This window comes from Macrobrachium rosenbergii, chromosome 26 (genome assembly GCF_040412425.1).
Source record: "Macrobrachium rosenbergii isolate ZJJX-2024 chromosome 26, ASM4041242v1, whole genome shotgun sequence".
Taxonomy (NCBI): Eukaryota; Metazoa; Arthropoda; class Malacostraca; order Decapoda; family Palaemonidae; genus Macrobrachium; species Macrobrachium rosenbergii.
Window position 1 is genome coordinate 51,872,489 of NC_089766.1, and position 18,879 is coordinate 51,891,367.

Below are 18,879 nucleotides of genomic sequence, written 5' to 3' on the forward strand. Positions count from 1 at the left end.
AGAATTTGGAAATTCTATTTGTGAATAGCCAAAGGGGCCGTTCAAAAATTACGTAACACTTTTTTGTTGGTAATTTTTGACCTTCCCTCCGCCCCCCTTGTCATGCCTCATAACTCAAGTCCAGACCCCTAGAAAATTATGTAACATCAGCTAGTAACCCCCGGAATTAGTATGTTACCCTTTTTTTAATGCAATAATATATTAAAGTCTAGCCTCATACCTGGAAAATCTGAATACTTTTACGTTATGATATTAAAGAATCACAGATAAATTTGAAATGATAACGTTATATTATGCCAAGTTTAGAAGAGGAATCATTTGTTATATTTTTCTAAGTCATGTTCATGCATAAAGTAGAGAATGTCGGAGCTCAGAAAAGGGGTGAGTTTGTTATAATATTCTATGTCATATAATGCATATAGTAGAAAATGTTTGAAGTACAAAGAAGGGTTGCGTTTGTGATATTTTTCAAACATATAATTATGCAAAAAAAAAAAATTTAAGTACCATATTCTCAATATTACTAAAATATAATAAAAGTCTATTGCAGAATCTTTACTATCTCTCCTTTGTCCTTCTACATTCACATCTTTTCAAAAGACACAAAGGAAAAAAATCTGAAAATGTTATATAATTTATAGCAGCACCCCCTCGCCCCACTGCCACGCTCATAACACTTCACCATACCCCCTCCCCTAAGGCGTTACGTAATTTTTGAACGGCCCCAAATATGTATATACTGTTTCTTGTTGGCACGCATGTGTGACTACTGTTTCAGTAATAAAATATGTAAATATTCTCTCTGAATAATCGTAGCCTATATGGCTGAGTACTGCTTCTGAATAATCATACTTGCAAATACTGTTTCTCAGTATTCATGTATGAAAAATTAATGTATCCTATTAATGATTCATATGAATGCTGTTTTATGAATGAACATACATGTGCGAATGCTACTTCTAGTAAGCCCTTTCTTGCGTTTATATAGGATGAGAGGAATAACCTGTGTTCAGGAATGCATTTAATTCTTTTGTGTTCAAATCTCTCTCCGTAATTAATTTCATGAGGACTCTTCAAACTTTAGGTTGACAGTTCGGTATTACACTATTACTATGTCGTACTCAGTGAAATTATATTCTAATTATTTTTTTATTTATTTATTTATTTATTTATTTATTTATTTTTTTTTTTGGTCTATCACAGTCATCCTATTCGACTGGGTGGTTTATAGTGTGGGGTTCCGGGTTGCATCCTGCCTCCTTAGGAGTCCATCACTTTTCTCACTATGTGCGCTGTTTCTAGTAGCACACTCTTCTGCATGAGACCCGGAGCTACTTCGACGTCTAGTTTTTCCAGATTCCTTCTCAGGGATCTTTGGATCGTGCCTAGTGGTCCTATGATTATGGGTACAATCTCCACTGGCATATCCCAGATCCTTCTCACTGCGATTTTCAGGTCTTGATACTTATCAGTTTTTTCTCTTTCTTTCTCATCTTTGCGACATCAAAGAGTGATACTTTGTTCTTGTTCTGGATTTTGTCAGTCGGCGTCACGTCCGGTCTATTGGCACGTATCACCCCCTCTGTTCTGATACCATAGTCCCAGAGGATCTTTGCCTGGTCGTTTTCTATCACTCCCTCAGGTTGGTGTTCGTACCACTTACCACTGCAAGCTAGCTGGTGTTTCTTGCACAGGCTCCAGTGGAGGGCTTTTGCTACTGAATCATACCTCTTTTATTATTATTATTATTATTATTATTATTATTATTATTATTATTATTATTATTATTATTATTATTATTATTCAGAAGATGAACCCTATTCACATGGAACAAGCCCACCAAAGGTGCTTGACTTGGAATTCAAGCTTCCAAAGAATATGGTGTCCATTCGAAAGAAGTAACAGAAAGTAATAGGAAACACAGAAAGGAGATCAGTTATTAGAAAAAGCAAATAAAAATAAAAATTGTAAGTAAATTTCAAAATACAAGGGACATTGCATTAGGGCAGAACTTCTGAAGTTCCAGTTGCACAACAAACTCGTGGTTTGCTCATATTATTCTGCTGACAGCATTGAACGATCCACAGTTGGATACACTTATGTATATTTGTAATTGTAACAACAGGAGCTCTCGCATGTCTTTCAATATTCCTCTTCTTTAAACCATAAAAAACAAAAATACCGCATAGTGTTCCGTATGTGACAAACGCCTTCAGTACTAATGTCTTTTGAATCAGCGCGTGCTACCCATTCAAAGCACTGTAGCCACATCCTCGCCCACATATCCACATCAACCCCTTAATTTCAAAGTAAAGCTGGTTGCTACCAGAGAAAAATCACTTATGTTGATGGATTCTTCCTTGATTTCAACATTGTCGTATTGCAAACAAGTTGCAAAACATTGCAACTTTGCGAGCATTCATTATTAGAATTCCAATAAACGTCATTTCCTCCAGTTAGAAGGAAAGACCAATTCAAAGGCATACATCCAAATTCTAATGAGGAAGCAGGATATCTCGCTAAGGCTTCTCATGCGTCTTAATTTCTCTATATTGCTTTTGCATACACATATTCCTCTTCTTTGATTTGTTTATTCATCAGTTTGGTTTTAATCTATATTACACTGTTCTTTGCTTATTTTCCTCTGTTTTGCTGTAAATGGACATCATATCCTTTGCAAACTTGCTTAGCAGGTGACTGGATTTTTGGTCTGACCCACAAAAATGACTGGTCGTGTTGAATGTCGGTAATAATAATAATAATAATAATAATAATAATAATAATAATAATAATAATAATAATAATAATAATAATAATAATGGAGACTGCTCCTTACTTTGGCAGAATGCCTTAATGGAACCATGGTTAACTGGAGTGGACACGCATCTGCACAGACATGCGTGTAACACAGCCATTGTGGGAAGTGGTCATTTAGAGGAACTATGACTAAGAGATTTTTTATTACACGGAGACTTATCGGGGTAGAAAGTGAAATGGGGATGAGTCCCGTTTATAATTGTGGTGTTTGCCGAGATGTTTTGTTGGGGAAATATTCATTTATCATTTACTTTCCTTTTCTGTGCTTTTAGCATTTGCTTTTCTCATTTACCATGTTTTTAAAACTTGTTGTTTGTTAGCTTTACAGAATATACTATTTTTTGGTAAGATTAGGTTTGATTTTCATACCATAGATAAAATAGGTGCAGGGGTTTGAGAGAGAGAGAGAGAGAGAGAGAGAGAGAGAGAGAGAGAGAGAGAGAGAGAGAGAGAGAGAGAGAGAGAGAGATGTTCTGCTTCGGTCAAGTTTACCAATCTTTGCAGGTAGGTGAAGTATGTACAGTATAATCTCGTTAGGGTCATAACAGATTTTTGGCGCAATCGAGTTTTCTGTACAACGTATAATGCTGTATGAAACTCTCAGCCGCGGCCCATGAAACGTTCAGCCGTGACCCGGTGGTGGCCTGTGTTGTTGGCACCTATAGCGGTGCCAGATGCACGATCATGGCTAACTTTAACCTTAAATGAAATTTAAAAACTACTAAGGCTGGAGGGCTGCAATTTGGTATGTTTGATGATTGGAGGGTGGATGATCAACATACCAATTTGCAGCCCTCTAGCCTCAGTAGTTTTTACATGCTTTTATTTAACTTCAGTTCTGTGTCTGTCTGTCTGTCTGTCATATAATTGTGAAGGTTGGTCTCTGTATAAAAAACTGAGGAAGTCTGATGGAAATGAGAAACTCATTTTGTTATAAGAGAAGATTCCATACCGACATTTGTGTGACGCTTTAAAGGAATGTTGTACAGAGCCAGGATTTTTTATTGCAACGGTACAAATAGAGTAAGTTGTCCCGCAGCTGGGTAGTGCCATCGGTGCACCTCTTGCGTTGCACTGTAGGATTTAATTGAGGTTCTTTGCAGCATTCCTTCGGCCCCTAGCTGCAGCCCCTTTCATTCCTTTCACTGTACCTCCACTCATATTCTCTCTCTTCCATCTTATTTTCCACCCTCTTCTAACAGTTATTTCATAGTGCAACTGCGAGGTTTTCCTCCTGTTACACCTTTGTAACCTTACACTCTCAATTTTCCTTTCAGCTCTGAATAGCCTCATAGGTCCCAGCTCTTGGCCTTCGGCCTGAATTGAATACTCTATTCTGTTCTATTCAATTCAAAGCCCAAAATACCAGTAGGTCCGGAAGTTCAATCTGCAATTTCTCAAACGTTGTGAACGCCAAAGGACCAAGGACATAAAGACGTAAGAAGGAAACTGATCTATAAAAGAAGAACTGAGAGATGATCTCCAGTTCTGGTTTGAAAGAAAAACTTATCAAGATACAAAATGAGAGTTTGAGGCGAAGATGGTAACCGTATGAAAATATGATCTTTAGTCAGAAATGTTTGAGGAGGTAAAATTTTACCAATCAATAACTGAAAGGGGATCAACTGGAAAATTAAACAGGATGTCTTTTAGCATCTCTTTGAATGGAAGGAGAATGATTTTTCTGCAGCACTTGAATGAGTTTGATTTATTAAAACAGGAAAATGATTTTCTGAAGATGGATGAGAAGGGAAAAGATCCACTCCCTGTCCAAATCAAAATGGTTTTTAAGGAGTATAAAGTTCTTAACAACAAAATCTTTGTTGAAAAAAACCTCACTTGAAATGGAGGATTTTTGAGTAACATTTTGGAAGACCAGAAGTCATTTGAAATTTTGTTGTTTGTCCAAAGATTTTAGCTGAAAGCTAGTCACAGATGTTTTTAGATGATCTTCATTTCAGACTAATGGCCATGACAGAAAGTATCCTTGGTTGATCCTATGGAAAGAAAGATAAAACAAATTTAATCTTATTTGAAAAATTAAAATCTTTTAAATTCTTGAATCTTTTTTAATATATATATATTTTAAAGTTTTGAGCATTAGGGACAAATTATCCTTGTCTAAATAGACATTAAAAATCCCCATAAACAAAACTAAAAATAGGCAAATTTACAACAATGAAAGAAAAGGAAAACAATTTTTCCAGTAACATTGAAGAATGTGTTGAACAATGAGCAGAATGAAGTCATAGAGAAGATTCTGAAGATGGTGAGAAGTGGAACGAGAATGGTTTGAGGAGGTAAAATCTCCCTCACTTGAAAGGGGAAAGAATCTTTCCAGACTGTTTTTTGTATTTGAGAAATGCTGAAAGCCTAAAGGGAAAAGATAAAACAAAACCGACTTTTTCTGTATAAAGTTTTTGATTCGTTTGTCAGTGAAAAAGAAACAAAATCAAATTTACACAATATTAGGAAACAATTTTTCCAGTAACATTCTTCACAAGTTCAGTCTAGACTTTGTTGTGTAAGACAGACCACAGTTCTCATCCTTCCGGTTGATCCTATGGAAAGAAAAGGTACAAAAATTATATGAGTGAAAGGAATTAAACACACACACACACACACGGACGCGTCTTATATATATATATATATATATGGATATATATATATATATATATATATATATATATATGATATATATATATATATATATATATATATATATATATATATATATATATATATATATATATATATATATATATCATAATATATATATATATACCGATTATAATGCTGAAGTTGATTATCTTGAATGCCTCTAGTAATTCTATGTTCTTCCTATTACCCCCTATGGTTCTGACTGATTTGTTAAATTGGGCAGCAATATGGCCTCCCAAAAATACATAAAGATGGGATTTTTATCACACCCTATAATATCTAGCAAGGTCTCTTTCATGTGTAAATTATCAAAATGGCTTGCAGACCTATTATCACCCTTCCTAGGAACCTTCTCACCCTCCCACATCAAACATTCAGAGGATTTTATAAAAAAAATTTAGCAGTTGAAACATCCCCTCAAATAACATCAAATTGCTCAGCCTAGACGTCGAGTCATTATTTACCAGTCCCAATCCGCGACGTGTTGGCTTTTCTAAAGAGGAAGTTACAGCCATGTGAAGACCGTTTTCCTCTTGGCATAGATAAAACTCTAAAACTAATCAATCTCTGTGTAACTAACAACGTGAATTTTTACAAACAAAAATTTGGCTGTAGCATTGACGGTCCTCTATCCCCCCCTCCAGCTAACCTGTACAAGGAATATTTCGAAACGGAAATTTTGTCGCCTATGAAACCCCGCAATATGATCTGGCTTAGATACGTAGATGATATTTTTACTTTGTGGGACAATAGCTGGGGAGATGTCAGTAAATTTTTTAATAGACCAAATTCGCTGGTTCCGACCATAGAATTCAAAACAGGGTGGGAAAAGGACGGAAAATTGCCATTCTTAGATGTACTGATCATAAGAGAATGGAACATATAGCTTTCACAGTATATAGGAAACTCACCTTCGTGTTTCTTACATTCATTTCCTTAGCTACCACGTCGTCTCCGTAAAGATCATGGTATACGGTGCAACCTATTCCTCAGTGGACTTAGAATATGTTCAAATGGATACCTAGATAAACAATTCGACGCGATCCGCCAACACCTAATGCAACTGCTCTATCCACCACACTTTATCGAGAAGGCTGTTAACAAAGCGAATGAAATATACTACAGAGCTCCAAGTCACAACAGGGAAACAGATTTTAACGACAAAATAAAAATTCCGTACGATGAAAACATCCAAAAAGCTACAGAACATCTCAGGTCTAATAACCCTTTTATTTTCCATTATCCCTAATCCATCGGGAGCTCGCTCATTAACGTACGCTTAAATAAAAAAGAGGAAGAAGCAGGAGTTTACAAGATTCCGTGCAGCAATTGTAATGAGATTTACGTTGGGGAGACAGTAGGGCCACCTCACAAAGAATAATAGAGCGCAAAAGATCAGTGTGATATTCTTCAGAGAGTTTGGGGATTTTCCTACATATTAGGGATAAAGCCCATACCATAAACTGAAGTGGGGCAGAGCTGGTCTTCAAAAGTAGTTGTCCGTACAAAAGGAAGAAGCTGGAATCTGCTATGATCAGTCAAACCAACAATATGAACCTGTCAGGGGGACATTGGAAATCGGATGACATTGACAGGTTAATCCTCGGGCCTCTTCTTAAGAAGGTGTTTTAGAAAATACGACCACCAGACGCATCGCCAGACGGGAGCTAACGAAGCCAAAAATCACAAGGGAAAACCTTCCTGGGTCAATGGCCACCTGCATGCCAACGAGACTTACTGCCACACCTACATGTGTTCTGTATATATACCCTTGTAACTATCATCTGTCCATATTTTACCAGTGAACAGGGGCACAGAAGGAAGTGCTCGAAATATGTGGTCGAAACGTTCATACAGTGTTTTATGGGCCTTTTTATTTTCATATATATATATATATATATATATATATATATATATATATATATATATATATATATATATATATATATATATATATATATATATATATATATATATATATATATATATATATATATATATATATATATATATATATATATATATATATGCATAGGAGTCATCTTCAGAAGCTGCGTTACCAGCTATCATATTCCTTCCAGAAACGGTATCTTCATCCTCTGAATAATAATAATGATAATAATAATAATAACAATAATAATAATAATATAATAATAATAATTTCCTATAGGTGCTTCAGACTTGCCGAATAAACCATCACTTTCTCTGGACCCTATTTTTTCAGCTAAATCACCAAGCTCAGCCACCCGTTTTCATTGTACAAACTCTGCCAAGCACGAATTCCTACTTTCCCAGAAAAATTCTTTTTTCCTTGCACTCTTGTCCTTGCACTCTTGTTCATTCCTATACTGGCAACTTCTTTACTTCTGCAGAAACAGTCACTCTTTGTCACTGGCATTTTCATACGAAGGACGAAACATGAATCAAATTTGAAGTTTGAGAGAAAACTTTCTTCAATCAACAGACAGCATTAAATCATTGCTTTGAAGGGATAATATACACAGGCGCACACACATGTATAGAAAACAACTCTTCCTGTAATGTACCTAGCTTGCATTGCTCCTTAAAATATTTGATTATGCCACATTAACTTCCTTGTATAAAGAACCTATTTCCATATTTGTTAGTTAACTCAGCCTCGATGAGGACTTACCAGGCCTTATAGTGATTCATTTGACTCTCATACCATACCTTTTAAGAAATCTGTTGCTAGTTCAGTTAAATGAAGGAGTAAATCTTTCACTAACATCCCTTTTTATCTAGTCTTGAGACCAGTTTAAGCAAGAGATCTCTCTGTTGTTTGAATGTCCTCATTGTACATTTCATCTCTCTTAAGGAAAAAGGGGTTTTCCTATTTGTTTCTGAGTTACAAGTAAAAATCATTTTAACTTTAAGAAGTAAACGAAAAAATTGAGAGAACATATTTTCTTGTATCTTCAGATGGTAAATTGTAATACAATTGTGGTATTACTACATATAAGAATTTGGTATTATACATTTTTATTATCTTCTCGCCAAAGACATTAAAGGTGACATACCTTTCATTGAAGTACATCAGCGTCCTCTTAGGGCCCAGCCCTCCCATAGGTGCACCACCTGGTGGGGGTCCCACCCACCACCACTGCCTCCTGGGCGTCCTGCACTACCAGTGCCTCCAGCACCGCCTTGGCGTCCTTGGCCAAAAGCACCACCTCCTGCACCTCCAGGACCTCCTTGGCTTCCACCAAATCCTCCTGGTCCGCCACCTGGGAACTGGCCACCTCCTGGGAACTGACCACCTCCTGGGAACTGACCACCTCCTTGGGACTGACCACCTCCTGGGAACTGACCACCTCCTTGGGACTGACCACCTCCTGGGAACTGACCACCTCCTGGGAACTGACCACCTCCTTGGGACTGACCACCTGGGAATTGACCACCTCCTGGGAACTGACCACCTCCTGGGAACTGACCACCTCCTGGGAATTGACCACCTCCTGGGAACTGACCTCCTGGGAATCCACTACCTCCTGGGAACTGACCATTTCCTGGGAATCCACCGCCTCCTGTTGAGCCTTGTTGACGACGAACTCTCAATTTCATCGTTTCTCCCTGTAGTGTGAGGCCAGTGAGTATTGAATGATAACAATCATATAAATTTGATGACCAAAATCTGTTCCAGTGGATTATAAATCTTGATAACAGTTTAGAAGACACAAGAGAAATCCAAAGTTCTGTGAGCTTAATTTTCACTAATATTTAAAGTTGTATATTTAGTATGTTACGGTTTTACAGAGGAAGGGATCAGGTAATCCACTCAGTTGGCTATTGGCATAGGATTATTGAAGGTCAGTTTATGATTATATAGACACTAAAACCACAATAAATGGAAAGAAGAAGAAGAAGAAGAAGAAGAAGAAGAAGAAGAACTGTTCTGCAACCAAATAATCTTTCTTGCTTTCTTCCGTATGGCAACGTTGCAAAAGCAGAGCGTCAACTAGAATGTAAAACTGAGCCTGGGCTCTATTGTCTCTGCTACTCCTGTCTTCATTGGTTAGTTGCACTGACAAAAGTTGGGTTAGCCCAAAGGAAATGTACAAAAACTAAGCAATTTCTGCTATCAGTGGGTGGCTTCAGAGCAAAAAACAAGAAATTGTCACGCTCACTTTCTTACTTTAACTGCCTGATCGTGGATGCAATCCCTGTACAGAAAACTTACACTACATTAGCCAGTTCATACACCTACATGGAAGTCTCATCAGCAATAGCAAGTCAGATCCCCAACACACACACACACACACACACTGCGTCCTCCATTCACCTCTGTCTTGCATACACTCTTATTGTTCCTGGAGATTAAGGCCCTTTCTTTCCGATGTTTCTCCGATACCACCTATCCAGTGCTTTGTAGATCTTCTCTCCTCCAATTTCCTATTATCCCTCATTATTTCCACATGACTGAACCACCACGCAAACAATGCACGCTTTCCTCTGTTGCCATTTTACCATATCTGTATACTCCCATATTTCCCACCCGTCAAATTCGTCTTGTGTTCTGTACACAACACAGAAAGTCTTTACCTTCCTTGCCTCAGCGCTTCTTTAATGCCGCCATTAACCTTTATATTTACTCTCAAATACTTATATGAATCTGCACCTCTCCTTCACAATCCATATCAACATTCAATGCTCCATTTTCTTGGCTCCCATTCTCCCACAAAATTATTTATGCCTCGAAGAAATTTCTTAATTCATGCGCTCTGTACGACCAAATGGAAAAGAATCTTTTCAGTGTCCAGAAAGGAGATGTTGATTCATACAAGTGTTTGAGAGTAAATATCGAGGATAAGGCGACACTGAAGAAGAGGCTATTCACAGGATTTACAAGGCAAGGAAGGTAGCAGGGTGTGCAAAAGATCAGCCAGAGACTTTAACTGTAGTATCATAGAACACAAGAAGAAGAATCTGAAGGGTGAGAAATATGGAAGCAAATCGACATGGTAAATGGTAACATGAATGAAAGAGTGAATGAGTTTTCTGGAGTGGTTCGGTCATGTTGAGAAAATGGGGATGGTAGGAAGTTTAAGATGATGGAGGAAAGCCTGCAATCCCAGATGGAAAATCAGATTGCTACAAGCCCCAAGGGCTCCAACAGGGAAAGCAGTCCACTGAGAGAAAAGAGAAGAGACAGAAATAAAGCATAGCTATATGGGAGATGGTAAAGAAAAATAAAACATGAACTATGAAATGCGACCGACGCAAGCCTAACAAAAAAAAAAAAAAAAAAAAATTTTGGACAATGTTTGAAAAACCATAATTCTGACAACTTAACTACATGACTAGGAAGATCATCCCATATTTTGGTCATAGCTGGGACAAGACTTGCAGAAATCTGTGCCATACTGAACATTACAAAATAAAAGGCGAAACTACTAAAATTGACAGATGGATGCAAGGTATGGTCTGGGAAGAACTAAATGCAAAGCATTGGAAATGTTCAATTATGACATACGCTATCACAATAAATTCATAAAAACAAGAGTATTTCAAGGAAGTATTTTTAATTGTGAGAAAGGATTACTCGGAAAGGATACTTGAAAAAAGAATGACTTTAGCTAAACCTGCAAAGTGCTCAGAGTCCCAACAACAGCGTCTACTGCCTTTCAAGGGACTTACCTTTGCCTCAGGGGCAATGAGGCCGACGAGGAGCCCGAAGACCACCAGAACCTTCATGGTTCTCCCGATGGAGACTTCTGAGGAAGCCATTGCTGCAAGTTGGCACATCCAGGCCTCTTTATATACGGCGAAGGTAGTTCTGCTCCACAAATCAAGGACAAATCAGTCATCGATTTTTTTTTTAATTCCTTTCAGGGGCGCGAGATTTATGTGTTTGGAAAGAAATTTAGTGGAACGATCAGTAACGTTTAGCTTCACTGGCCTCTGCCACGTCAGGATGACAACAGGTTCTTCAGTCGAACGGAGAAGAAGTCGATATATTTCTTAGCCATCTGGATAACTGACGACCATATAGGACGGATATTAGATGGACGTTAGTTTTACTCGCATCGTTGTGCACTTGACGAATATTCCTGTGTGTTAGTGATGTATCTCAACAAGAATTTTGAAATTCTATTTGTGAATAGCCAAAGGGGCCGTTCAAAAATTACGTAACACTTTTTTGTTGGTAATTTTTTGACCTTCCCTCCGCCCCCTTGTCACGCCTCATAACTCAAGTCCAGACCCCCTGGAAAATTATGTAACATCAGCTAGTACCCCCCCCTTGAATTAGTATGTTACCCTTTTTTTAATGCAATAATATATTAAAGTCTAGCCTAATACCTGGAAATGATTGACATTAGGTTTTCTGAATACTTTTATGTTATGATATTAAAGAATCACAGATAAATTTGAAATGATAACGTTATATTATGCCAAGTTTAGAAGAGGAATCATTTGTTATATTTTTCTAAGTCATGTTCATGCATAAAGTAGAGAATGTCGGAGCTCAGAAAAGGGATGGGTTTGTGATAATATTCTATGTCATGTAATGCATATAGTAGAAAATGTTTGAAGTACAAACAAGGGTTGAGTTTGTGATATTTTTCAAACATATAGTTATGCAAAAAAAAAAAAAAAAATTAAGTACCATATTCTCAATATTACTAAAATATAATAAAAGTCTATTGCAGAAACTTTACTCTCTCTCCTTTGTCCTTCTACATTCACATCTTTTCAAAAGACACAAAGGAAAAAAATCTGAAAATGTTATATAATTTATAGCAGCACCCCCTCGCCCCACTGCCACGCTCATAACACGTCACCATACCCCACCCCCTCCCCCGTAAGGCGTTATGTAATTTTTGAACGGCCCCAGATATGTATATACTGTTTCTTGTTGGCACGCATGTGTGACTACTGTTTCAGTACTAAAATATATATGTAAATATTCTTTCTGAATAATCGTAGCCTATATGGCTGAGTACTGCTTCTGAATAATCATACTTGCAAATACTGTTTCTCAGTATTCATGTATGAAAAATTGATGTATCCGATTAATGATTCATATGAATGCTGTTTTATGAATGAACATACATGTGCGAATGCTATTTCTAGTAAGCCCTTTCTTGCGTTTATATAGGATGAGAGAATAACCTGTGTTCAGGAATGCATTTAATTCTTTTGTGTTCAAATCTCTCTCCGTAATTAATTTCATGAGGACTCTTCAAACTTTAGGTTGACAGTTCGGTATTACACTATTACTATGTCGTACTCAGTGAAATTATATTCTTATTATTATTTTTTTTTTTTAATTATTTATTTATTTATTTAATTTTTTTTTTTTTTTTGGTCTGTCACAGTCATCCTATTCAACTGGGTGGCTTATACAGTAGTGTGGGGTTCCGGGTTGCATCCTGCCTCCTTAGGAGTCCATCACTTTTCTCACTATGTGCGCTGTTTCTAGTAGCACACTCTTCTGCATGAGACCCGGAGCTACTTCGACGTCTAGTTTTTCCAGATTCCTTCTCAGGGATCTTTGGATCGTGCCTAGTGTTCCTATGATTATGGATACAATCTCCACTGGCATATCCCAGATCCTTCTCACTGCGATTTCCAGGTCTTGATACTTATCAGATTTTTCTCTTTCTTTCTCATCTACTCTGGTGTCCCATGGTATTGCGACATCGAAGAGTGATACTTTGTTCTTGTTCTGGATTTTGTCAGTCGGCGTCACGTCCGGTCTATTGGCACGTATTACCCCCTCTGTTCTGATACCATAGTCCCAGAGGATCTTTGCTTGGTCGTTTTCTATCACTCCCTCAGGTTGGTGTTCGTACCACTTATTACTGCAAGCTAGCTGGTGTTTCTTGCACAGGCTCCAGTGGAGGGCTTTTGCTACTGAATCATACCTCTTTTATTATTATTATTATTATTATTATTATTATTATTATTATTATTATTATTATTATTATTATTCAGAAGATGAACCCTATTCACATGGAACAAGCCCACCAAAGGTGCTTGACTTGGAATTCAAGCTTCCAAAGAATATGGTGTCCATTCGAAGTAACAGAAAGTAACAGGAAACACAGAAAGGAGATCAGTTATTAGAAAAAACAAATAAATAAATAAAAATTGTAAGTAAATTTCAAAATACAAGGGACATTGTATTAGGGCAGAACTTTTGAAGTTCCAGTTGCACAACAAACCTCTTGGTTTGCTCATATTATTCTGCTGACACCATTGAACGATCCACAGTTGGATACACATATGTATATTTGTAAGTATAACAACAGGAGCTCTCGCATGTCTTTCAATATTCCTCTTCTTTAAACCATAAAAAACAAAAATACCGCATAGTGTTCCGTATTTGACAAACGCCTTTAGTACTAATGCCTTTTGAATCAGCGCTTGCTATCCATTCAGAGCACTGTAGCCACATCCTTGCCCACATATCCACATCAACCCCTTAATTTCAAAGTAAAGCTGGTTGCTCCCAGAGAAAAATCACTTATGTTGATGGATTCTTCCTTGATTTCAACATTGTCGTATTGCAAACAAGTTGCAAAACATTGCAACTTTGCGAGCATTCATTATTAGAATTCCAATAAACGTCATTCCCTCGTGTTAGAAGGAAAGACCAATTCAAAGCCATGCATCCAAATTCTAATGAGGAACCAGGATATCTCGCTAAGGCTTCTGATGCGTCTTAATTTCTCTAAATTGCTTTTGCATACACATATTCCTCTTCTTTGATTTGTTTACTCACCAGTTTGGTTTTAATCTATATTACACTATTCTTTCTTATTTTCCTCTGTTTTGCTGTAAATGGACATCATATCCTTTGCAAATTTGCTTAGCAGGTGACTGGATTTTTGGTCTGACCCATAAAAATGACTGGTCGTGTTGAATGTTGGTATTAATATAATAATAATAATAATAATAATAATAATAATAATAATAATAATAATAATAATGGAGACCGCTCCTTACTTTGGCAGAATGCCTTAATGGAACCATGGTTAACCGGAGTGGACACATCTGCTCAGACATGAGTGTAACACAGCCATTCACCCTCCGGGAAGTGGTCATTTAGGCTGAACTGGCCATCAAACACTGAGACTTATCAGGGTAGAAATTGAAATGGGGATCTGTCCCGTTTATAATTGGTGTTTGCCGAGATGTTTTGTTGGGAAATATTCATTTATCATTTACTTTCCTTTTCTGTGCTTTTAGCATTTATTTCTATATTTACAATGTTTTTAAACTTGTTGTTTGTTAGCTTTATAGAATATACCATGTTATTTGGTAAAATTAGGTTTGATTTTCATACCATAGATAAAATAGGTGCAGGTATGTATGAATATGCTATACGGTATAAGAGTGAGAAATACTGTACAAAGAGAGAGAGAGCAAGGGCATATATTCTGCAAAATTAATTTTGAAGTGAAATAAAAGAAAACTACACATTTAACTAGCTAACTTTTCCCCACCACCCCAGAGGTAGCTAGCATGGCGCGTTTTTTATTTTTATACTGCAGTTCCCTATAGGCCTAGTCTGCAGTGATTATATATATATATATACCTATATATAATATATAAATATACTATATATATATATATATATATTTATATATATATATTAATGTGGTGTGTATGGGCCTTTGACCTCTACTACAAAAATGTATACATACACACACATATATACTAATAACATGCAATAAAATAATTATGCGCTTACTTTGCTAAAGTCTGCAGTTTTCTCTTCTTTTCTTTAGACACTTGTGTTTTCTGTGCTTGAATAGAGTCATTTTCCTTCTGACAATAGTTATTTAAGAGAGAATTTTTGATGCCCAGACAATCATTTTTTCTATTTCTCTAGTGGATGACCATTCTCACATTCTTCCAAATGGAAATGAGTTCATCATCTTCCTTTAGAATATCGAGTGTGATATTCATAACAACCTGCCTCTGGTTTCTTGAAGATTTGAACGAGTCATTCTGAGTGAGTTTATTTACAATGATATAGTTGTATCTCACTATATTTATTGTTTCGCTGTCAGGGAAAAACAAGGACCCTCTGCTGACACCCTTTGTATAATCTAAATTGAATCCTGGTCTTCCTCTTCTTGGTAAATTCAGCTCTTGTTAAGATCTCTAGGCATGATTTGCAATTTCATTTTTCTATTTACACTGTAACAACAGTAACCAAGGACATAAATAAGTTATAACAGGAAGAACACCATTACATCCTTCTATATCATGTTGTGTTACAGAATTAATATCAGGATATCAGAAGATTCATCTATTTCAGAGTTATTCATGTTTGCCCAATTTATCTCAATAAAATTTTTTAGTGTGATACCTTTTCCTTGGAAGGAGGAAAACCATTTTCATTAATGATATTTTTCTTGAATTTTTCTTCTCGCATTCAAACATTTGCCTAACTGATATGTTAAAAGATTCCCCAGCAAGTTGTCGATATTCCCCAAAGTTCTGAGGATTCCCAAATGATCAAAACTTTGCAAATTTTCCTGGAAGAATATAATTTTCCAGATTAAGCTCAGGTTTGCAATCATTTGGTTAATTCAGTAATTGAAATGAACGTTGATAAGGACTTTAACGATGTGAATGTTTCCGTTTCTTAATTTTCCTCCTGGAAGTTCTTTCTCCCAATTATCTAACCAGTCTAGAAATCTTAACAGAAAATTGTATTTTCTATCATTTTCATCACACGTAAGTGGGGTACAGTATTCATTATTAATTATATTTTCCCTTTGAATATTGACTTTACATTAACTATTGACCACCAAATCCAAAATATCTCTATAAAATTTAATGTATCATTGTAATTAGGCAATCTTTTTCTCTTTTCCAATATTACGCATTGCTTGAATAATATATTCATTAAAAATTTTTAGACTAAATTCACGTTTTGTTTTTCAAATGACGATATCTAGCAATGCTTTTATTGTTAACTTATAAGACTGTCTTAACAATAATTCTGACTTCTACTAAATGCAAATCCTCTCAATGATTTCCAGGAGCAAATTTAACACTTTTGGTTCAGTACAAATTTCTCAGCCTTGAATGGAAATTTTGGAAATACCAATTGTTTTGGATTCATCTTTGAGACCCAACCAGTTATTTCTGAACACGTTTTCTCTTGTGTACAGTATCAAACAAGAAAAACAAAGGTCTGCAGTTTTGCAGCTGGATTTTTTTAATGGCAATTTGACAGCTTTTGGGGTTGCAAAATGCGACATCCCTTTTCCATTTATCGCATTATTATCGGTAATGACACTGATTAAATTAAATCCAATTTTTTCCAACCCTAGTATTATTTTTTTTATAACATTGCTGGGAGACGTTTCTGAATTTTTATAGTTTTTACCGGAATAATATGTACCACATCTCGAAATTTTGATAGAACAGCACCTATCATGAAATCATATGCAGTGGTTGCTGCTTTCATTACTGTTAAATGCAGATCCTATTACAGCACCTCATTTATATAAAAAAAGGTCTTTAAATGTATCTCGTCAATCATTAATACAATATGTTCAAATGGATACCTAGATAAAAAAAAAAACGCGATCCGCCAACACCTAACGCAAGTTTTGTCTGTGGGTTGTAATGATTTTGATTTTTGCCTGATATACGAAATTAAAATGATCATCATACTGCTCCATTTCTGACTAAGTTTTTAGATATAAAAACCCGCCTGATCGCTACTGACATACTGGGTAAAATTAACCATCTTCATTATCCCTAAAGAATCTGTAACCTGAGGTGAAATATTGCTTAATAGCAAAGATGAAGAAACCAAAGATCTGTGGAATACTGAATGCTTTTTTGAGTCATCAAGTTTAGTTGCTCAAAGATAAATTTCAAAGTCACTGAATGCTTGAATGGTTTCTCTATTATAGTGATTAGAAAAGTTAAAATTAATTGAATAACAGCAACAGGGTTTATGGAAGAGCTACTTTGTCTGTCAAACCAACAATCTCATCTCTTGTAACATGACTTCAATGGTATTTGTTAATCCTGCTCACGAGAAGGAATGATATAGTCGACAACCACGTACGGGCACATTATCGATATACGCCTGGACAGATCTGGGTTATCAGGATGTATCAGTACAGACATCATCATATTAGGAGAAGGTGAAACGATATGTGACTAATCAAGAGATAAGGTTCTTTGTGAATTATGTTCCAGTACTTATCCAGCTTAAGTTTCCTCGAAAGTTCTTGCAAATCCCTAAATCCAATTTGCGTTTCGTATATATTACCATCCGATATACTGCTTTCAATTGCTACTTTGATTGCGGTTTCTTCTATTCTTCGTCTTTTAGAATCGGGTGACTATCTTCGATGTTCAGTTTTGTTCAAATATTGAGGATAGTTTGGAAACACTGTGGGAACAGCATTTTCTTTAATATATGGATGTCATCTTTAATTTTGCAGTTATTTTCCTTCCAGTTTGTTCATCCTCTGAATAATAAGAAGTTTCCCCTCACAATATCATCAGGATGAAAATGCTGTTCACAAACCTGCAAGTGCAATGATATGCTGGACAGTCAGGAAACGTATCAAATATTTAATTGAAAAATAAATTTTTATTTCTAAGACCATCTATTTTACTTGAAGGAAACAGTCATATATTCCAAAAACTGTAAAACAATAATACCATTTTCATACTAAAAACTGAAATCAAAGTTTTAAGTTTAGCCTATTACCAATACACTGCAATTAAACTGTACTTTGTATAGCAACATATTTTTGCGATTCAAGTACACATTGCCAATAAAATTCTTATAATCTGACAAGTAATATCATTAAAATATATACATACATATATACTATTTATGTATGTTAGTTATATCAGCCTCATGAGGATACACAGGCCATATAGTATGTATATATTGACTATATATATATATATATATATAAATATATATACTAGTTCAGTTAAATGAATATAAATCTTTATAATATATATTATCTATCCTAAAAGTTTAAGCAAGAGATCTCTCTGTTGTTTATATCCTATATATATATCATATCTCTTAATATATAGGGGTTTTATTTATTTATATATATATATAAAAATAATATATAATATATATATACATACATATTTTCTTATATCTTCATATATATATATATACATTTATGGTATATATATATAAAATAGATTATACATTTTAGAGAGAGAGAGAGAGAGACATTAGAGAGAGAGAGAGAGAGAGAGAGAGAGAGAGAGAGAGAGAGAGAGAGAGATCCCTTAACAAATGATCAGCATACCCAATGGTCCTCCGTAGGACGAAACTTTTCTCTCTTGATGTGCCTTAGCCATTTCTCTTTCACACCTCCTCATTTTCAGGAAACCTGAAAATATTAACTCCTCTGGTCCGTTGTC

The 18,879-nt window shown here is 35.8% G+C and overlaps 2 protein-coding genes across 2 annotated transcripts in view; one reads left to right on the forward strand and one right to left on the reverse strand.

The window, feature by feature from the left end:
• LOC136853211 (zinc finger protein OZF-like) overlaps positions 1 to 18,879 on the forward strand; it is a 270,715-nt gene that overhangs the window by 128,955 nt on the left and 122,881 nt on the right. The gene's annotated exons all lie outside the window — the stretch shown is intronic.
• On the reverse strand, positions 8,533 to 11,223 carry LOC136852854 (uncharacterized). The gene is made up of 2 exons (XM_067127760.1): positions 11,134 to 11,223; positions 8,533 to 9,069 (listed from the first exon to the last, which is right to left on the reverse strand). The coding sequence occupies exons 1-2, from the start codon at positions 11,221 to 11,223 to the stop codon at positions 8,533 to 8,535; spliced, it is 627 nt and encodes a 208-aa protein (XP_066983861.1).

Excerpts from the sequence above, each read along its gene's own strand:
- LOC136852854 (XM_067127760.1), bottom strand. The coding sequence starts at position 11,223 with ATGGCTTCCTCAGAAGTCTCCATCGGGAGAACCATGAAGGTTCTGGTG. Across the intron at positions 9,070-11,133 it reads TCATTGCCCCTGAGGCAAAG|GGAGAAACGATGAAATTGAG; the intron begins GTAAGTCCCTTG and ends CTCACACTACAG.